At 44.1% G+C, this 7,024-nt stretch overlaps 1 protein-coding gene across 3 annotated transcripts in view; it reads left to right on the top strand.

Annotated features, from left to right (window-relative positions):
* Positions 1-1,169: 1,169 nt before the first annotated feature.
* Positions 1,170-7,024, top strand: part of LOC119387610 (diacylglycerol kinase epsilon) — a 41,034-nt gene continuing 35,179 nt past the window's right edge. Inside the window, exons 1-4 of one of the 3 annotated variants that reach the window (XM_037655047.2) lie at positions 1,170-1,252; positions 1,589-1,664; positions 2,309-2,609; positions 5,447-5,799. In XM_037655047.2, the coding sequence (XP_037510975.1) occupies positions 1,605-1,664; positions 2,309-2,609; positions 5,447-5,799 (714 nt within the window). In that variant the 5' untranslated portion in view covers positions 1,170-1,252; positions 1,589-1,604. Of the gene's footprint in view, positions 1,410-1,472; positions 1,492-1,588; positions 1,665-2,308; positions 2,610-5,446; positions 5,800-7,024 lie in introns of those variants that run through there. The other 2 variants (XM_037655046.2, XM_037655048.2) reach the window with 2 other exon arrangements.

Raw genomic sequence — 7,024 nt, 5'->3', positions numbered from 1 at the left:
ACGTGGTTTCTTTGCTCTTCATATTCTGTGTTTTTTCAATAAACTTTCAGTTGTTAGTATGCGCTTGTGTCGTCCGTTTCTCCCTTTGTCTACGTTTTTCGCGCAGTTTTCACATAATACAATCATTTTAACGCCGCGAGATTTCACAGATTTGTGACGTCCCGTAATAAGCAGGTGATTTTATAGCACACCTAATAATAATAATAATAATTACAACAACGCACTGGAAACACTATTTCGACTAAGGGCAAACAAAGCAAAATATATTATACGCAAACCTGAATATGTGCAAGAAAGTGCAGTATTAACTAATGAAAAGGTGCACTCATTGCTACCTACATTGAAAAGCGAAATTTGAGCAGCTTTTAGACTTTAAAGAGATTTCATTGAATGATACAAATATATACTGCTGGGAAGGCCGCCATGAACATAATTCTATTCACGCATGAAGTTGTGTGGTTAATACATAAAAAGTGTTTCTTGAGATACTATTATGATCATAACACGCATGACATATGTATCAAAACTAACTGTACTTCTTGAATAATGTTATTAAACATGCCTACGCAAATTCTCCTTGTATATCAGAGAGAATTTCCTGATATCTTTCTAATATATATACGGCCGATGGAGTGGGAAATGCCCCAGTTTCGGCCTACATTGGCTTTACATTGCGACATCGTGAGCACGCTTATCATAAAGAAGCTGCTCCTTGATAGCTGGATGACATTTCGTTCGTCAAATAACGAGATTATATTATTTATGTCGTGATGACGAAGAACACCGGGGCTATTTTTATTGGCATCAGCATTCAATACTAAAAATACTTAAAAAATTTTTTTTTTATAAGATGACTTTTTGGCCAATCCCCAGAGTGGGTATGAACCATGCAGTTGACGATACTACCATACTATGGTGCGCGGGCGGTTAGTGCGAAGGAAACGAGGACGAAGGAGATGATGAGAACAGTCGGCCCAGCGTACGGGCGTTGCCTCTGTTTTTCTTATGACAATGCATTCAGTGCAGAAGGGACCGAGGAGGTCAAATATCGCGTAACCTCCACTCATGGAATCTGACGCCAAAATCATTTTCAAGAGTTCGCGCCTCTCAAAGAGGGCGCCACTTTTCATCCCGGATTCAGTCGGTTTGTTTACTGCGCAGCAGCTCCACGTGGGTTCGCTACGCTGCTTGTGCGCGCGCGCCAGTCGCTCGTGCACTTCCTCGTAAAATGGCGGATAGCGCTTCGAAAATGGTACCTCGAAGAACGTTTAAATATACTACGTTATGGGACGATCTGTTTAGTCTTCGTTCGTAACTGTCCCGTGTGCAAACGTGACGTCCTGTGTTCGTCTTGGTGTTGGTTACAGGAACTGTCGATGCGCATTTTTCTTTGATACGTCGAACGTACAGTAAGTACACACAGTGAACCTCCGGAACGATCAGCTGTAAACACTGCATGACTATGCACTTCTCTCGCACGTTTTAACCTTGGTATGAAGCCTTGAAACAATCAAGCGTATCGGTAGTCTTACTACCACGGTAGCCGGTCCTGTGTAGCGCTGCTAACAAGCACTCCTTGCATTCGTAGGTGCTGCTGCGAGAGAATGCTGCTCCCAATATCGGTGGCCTTGCTCTCGGTCGAAAACTTTGCGAGATTATCTGAGGTGTGTCAGCTCTTATCAGTTTATTCCTTTTGTTGTTCTAACATCTGTGCCCTTATCTGTAACAGTATATCTCTATTTGAATGCTTACAAATCTGCGGTCTCGTGCGAAAAGTGGGACGTTACGCAACTGGTCTCTTAATTTCAAGCACTGAAAATGTTGTTGGTTGTAATCTGATTTGAGCCCATACTTTTAGCGGCAGAAAATTACGGGGCGCTGTATCGGGGAAAGCTAGATTAGTCCACTGTCTCATTTCATATTGGAGCTTGAAATCTGTCCGCGTGTATGTGCGAACAGCATATTGTTATGCGGTGGTACTGTATTGCGTTCAAAACTGTTGCTTTTCTCGGAACTTACGCCTTGCAATGTTTTAATGTCGACTGCACATATTTTTGTGATGAGCGATAGCGGAGAGAGCGCTTGCCGGTGCCACCGCGCAAAAAAGAAATTCACCTGTCTTACCGCTTTCATGCATCGATATTGGGGTAATTGTTTCATGTTAAACGTTGCCATGTAGCCGTGGTTTTCAATATCGTGCTTGCATTACATGTCATGGCATTTTTTAGTTCGAGTGCATACACTCGATGAACTTTCAGAAAGTATGAAAGGTTAAGCTTGCTGTAATAACTATATCTGTCTCTTTCAGGTTACAGTTTATTTAGGGATGCTACTGTTCATAATCTTCCTCATATGGAGGTGCTTTAAGAAACCTCCTGTCTATGAGGTGCCAGCATGGGACATCACCAAGGGCCACCGTTGGTCTGTCACAGACATCCTTAGTCGCACAGGTTATTGCAGCGTCTGTGAGAACCTCATCGTGGATGGCCTCTTCTGTGACTGCTGTGGCATATGTGTGGATCACGGCTGTTGTGGTGTAGCTGATAAGAATTTCGCATGCAAGACTCTGTCCTCCAGCGGCGATTCCATCAATCATCACTGGGTAAAAGGTATGTTCTGTTACAGCACTTTCCAGAACAAGGTTAGTAGTGGCTACACATTGGCCTTTTAAAGACGACAGTCTTTCTTGGGGAACTTAAATGCAGAAATCTTGGTCTGTCTTTCTGTCTGTCTGTCTTTCTGTTTGTCGGCACGTCACTCGATTCAGCCATCCGGCCAAAGTTGAACCACTTGCCCAAAGGCCAGCCATCTTGAACGGCTGACTAGGTTCATACTTGTGTACATTGTTGATCAAAAAGCAAACATTATGCATATCTGAGGTGCAACATCACTAGGTAAGTATTAGGCGGTGTGTTCCTTTAATAGAAAATACATAGATACGTAATTCTAGAGACCCTAGTTTCTTAAGCTGCGCTGAAAATGTGACTGCGCTGAAACTTGCCTTCCTCCGTGCCCTCTGCAGGAGCTCATTGTTGTGTTTCGGCTTCGGTTCAGTATTGCACTGTATGAATGCCATGGGGCACTGCTCTGGCATTCCTGTTTTACCCAGGCGACGTGTAAATAAAAGAGTGTGTGGAGAGTACTAGTTGAGTGCGGACGTTTCTTCTGCTTCGGCGCTTCGCGCCAAACCGCGTGTTCGGGCTGGCTCGCGTCCCCGCCGGTCGCGTTGGTCACCGCCGGTCTTCACCTGCTGCTGCGCCGGGACTACCAGCCCGCAACACAGCACTCATGTTTCCCGACGTATTGCCAGATGACGTCCATATCTCACGCAGCGCCTCTTCTATCGTCTTTAGACGACATTTGCAGCGAAGCACACAGATACGCGGCCAATTTTTTTTGATAACAGGTTGTAAATGCTGCTGTCATGGGTAGGGAATTCGTAGCTTATAAGAACAACTGAGCATTTTCTTGAAATTTTGAAGTGCTTTAAAGAGCCCCTAAACCTCTCTTAGTTCAAAGCCAAGAAAATGGTTTCTTTCTCATGTTCACTTTGTCTCATTTCATATTGGAGCTTGAAATCTGTCCGTGCGCGTGTGCGAACAGCATAGTGCTGTGCGGTGTTGCTGTATTGACTTCAGAAATGGAGGAGGCACTATCTCCTCCTTGCCACTTATTTCTTCAAAAAACATGTGGACAATGTCAGCACTAAGCGTTGAGCCTGTCAGCATTTCACGCTTTTTATCTCTGCTTGCGCAGTCAAAAATGCACAAAACGAAGGGATATCAGTTGATCGCACATGATGGTCATGCAAGACAAGGCAGTACGGGTGTGTGACTGTATGGCAAAACAGGGTAGGAGATAATTCACAACTGATATCCCTCGTATATGAACCAATCGAGAGCTTATTTCGTCATGATGTCACGTGAACGGACTACTAGCATCACGAATTGTGCTGTAAAGATGGGAAATGCTTGGAGAGAATGACGCTCTAGTTCTTTGTATTTTCAGAGGTTGTTTAGGCGCCATTTAAAAAAGAAAGAAAGACATTAGTAATGGCTACCAGTGTTGCGGAATGGGCGCCTACATTCCAATTCCATTCTGGGGAATTAGAACTTGCCGCAGTTCCGTTCCTTTCAATTCCTCGGAATGAAAAAACTTAGCCTATTCCCACTCCGGGAATGACTGGGCAGTTCAACTCCATTCCTGTAATTCCTCAACGTAGGAAAGGCATCTTGATACTTTTATTGAGTTAAGAATGAATAAGCTGATGCCATCAGATGCATTAAGAGCTGCAAAAGTACGCAAAACACGTTACCAAGGTCGAGGGATAGTAGCATGGTGACATATCTCGTGCAGTACAACCACCCTATTAATTCGCATAGGGGCAATTCTCCCGCTACCTATAATATTTGCATGGTCAGCATGTTTCAACGAATGGTGATGTTTTAATATTGTTTAAGCTTAAATGTGTTAATGCTAAAATGATGACATAGCGTATTTTTGTGCTGACAAAAGTAATATTCAAGAAGACTAAGCAGTTTTGCCAGGCGTCCGGAGAAGTTGTGAATATGGAAAAAACTAAGATTTGGTTAATGGGGAAAAAAACCATCTAGATCTGCTGGTATTAGTTGGAACAGCGCACCGCTTGGGCACCTTGTGCCTTTCAATCTTGTGCCTTTGCAACTTAAGAGAAGCGCTTTTTCGAATATGCGTCCTAGTCGCCGATGGCGACAGAGGCACAAACAAAGAAGCGAAGGGTGGGCAGACAGCAGGCGGCTGGGGTGCCGGGAGGGAAAAAAATCACAAGGCGTGAGGGGGGCGGGGGGCGGGGGTGTATGCCGCTGCCATAGTTGCGCATGACGGATACCAACGGCATAGATTCTTGGTTACGCGAAGAATAGAGACAAACTTCGGAGCAACACAGTCTATATAAGGACAGAATTGTTGTAGGCGCGTTGCTTATAAATGGACCGTGCTTGTAATCAGCCAAACAGTTTCAAACATACCGCTTTATTGTTAAATTCGAGGCTCTGACTTACTCATGTTTGAAATTTAATAACAGCACGTAGACGAGAACGTGCTCTATTTTCGCAAAAAGATGTGATTCCATTCCCATTCCATTCCGCGCAAAAGCCGCTTAATTCCATTCCCATTCCATTTCTCCAAGAGTTGTCCTCATTCCATTCCAGGGTGGCGAAAATATGGAATGATTCCGGAGTCATTCCAATTCTGGAGTGGCAACTCCGCAACATTGATGGCTACATGTGGAATGGATAATGTATCTTGGGTGACCGAAATGCGGGATAGTGAAAAGACAGGCTTTACAAGTTACTAAGAGGAAGCAATAAGTAAATCTACATTTTAAACGAGTTAATAGTTGCTGAGAACATTGTAACTGAACATTAAGTACTCGCTTTTTGGGTCTCTTCTGATTGAATGTGTGCAGGTAATACCTCTCCAAACAGCCGGTGTGCAGTGTGTGGCGAGCTGTGTGGGCTGGAGGCGGCATTGTCCGACTTCCGGTGCTGCTGGTGTCAGCGGACGGTGCACACAGGCTGCACGGGCAAGCTTGCTGAGGTGTGCGACCTGGGGCGGCATCGCGCATGTGTGGTGCCACCGTATTGCGTTCGACTGCGCATGGTCGGCTGGAAAGGACGGCGCCACCTGGTTGTGCGCAGTGTCAACCCCCCAAGCTACAGCCCCTGGAGCCCACTCATTGTAGTGGCCAATCGACGCAGTGGCAATAATGATGGCGAGCATGTGCTCAGCGCCTTCCGTGGCATCCTCAATCCAGCACAGGTATAGGACATCGTTCACTTGTGGCTGAAAGGAAACATTGCCATTCACTCAAATGGAAACAATAGCACTTGCATACAAACTCTGAAAGTTGTACCGTTGTGATTAAACATTGTGCATTAGGTTTCTTGGGAAAAAGTTCAAGACAGGAGTTACTGTAGCAATCACTGATGCAGCTGTTTTGAATTGCGTGCAGTCTGTGCAAGCAGTAAATGACATATGTTGTGCGCAAGGACAAATGTATAGAAGTTACAGGGTGCTTCTGTTGCTTCTTTTTTTTTTTTGCTGCTATTGTCAATGCTGTATGTTTATTGCTTGTGCGACCCTGCAAAGCCAAACCTCGGTTCTAGTAGCAGTGAACTGTGGCCCAAAGCTTGCTTCTGGCACTTTTCCCCCCATGCTCTGGCCTGTTACTATTATTACTGCTACTATGATAACTTTGTGTCTAGTTTGAAGGTGGCAAGCTTCTGTCATTGCTGTTTGTAAACACTAGCATGTTTGGGAAAAAGTGCACAACCTCCATGCACATACCTGATAACGGCAGAGGATGTCTTAGGTGTACCTCGTGACAGCAAATTGATGCGAGATCAACCCATAAGACCACCTGTGCCCAACCGTTGTGCTTCCATGTTTTAGAACATGAAAGGATGCCAATACTGAAGGAAGTTCGTCTTCACCATGATGTCATGGAAATGAGTGAACGTAATTGGCTGGAATGGTTGGGCTAACGTACCGTTCAACTGTCTCAAAATTTTGCAGTGTTTTCTACATTCATGTTTTAAGGGTGTTAAGAATATTGCATTGAATTTTGCAAATAAGAAATGGTGTTCCTGATAAAGCTTCTCTTGTCAGTTTTCGAGCCTCCTATTGGAAATTGTCAAAGGAAACTACATCAAAGAAAACTAGATAGACAATTAGTTCGAGCAAGTTTCTTTAGAGATGTTCCTGAAGCAAAAACAACATTGGCAACACTTTGTAAGAATGTTATGCTGCCATTCAGCCTCTGGTTTTCCAAGTTTAGTGCTGCTTGTGTGCTGCATCTAAACGTAAATCTTCATTGATGACATGGGTGTATACTGAACAAGAAATATGTGTACTCGGTGCAGGATTTTAAAACAAATGCGTGATATTCATCCTTCCCCACACTGGCATTGTGTATGTGGTACATGATGAATTTTAAAGCGACACTAAAGAGAAAAACGATTTTTTGATTTCAAAAACACCATTC

The sequence above is a fragment of the Rhipicephalus sanguineus genome, chromosome 3 (genome assembly GCF_013339695.2).
Source record: "Rhipicephalus sanguineus isolate Rsan-2018 chromosome 3, BIME_Rsan_1.4, whole genome shotgun sequence".
Classification (NCBI taxonomy): Eukaryota; Metazoa; Arthropoda; class Arachnida; order Ixodida; family Ixodidae; genus Rhipicephalus; species Rhipicephalus sanguineus.
The sequence above is the reverse complement of the archived record's forward strand: the minus strand, read 5'-3'. Positions and strand labels throughout refer to the sequence as shown.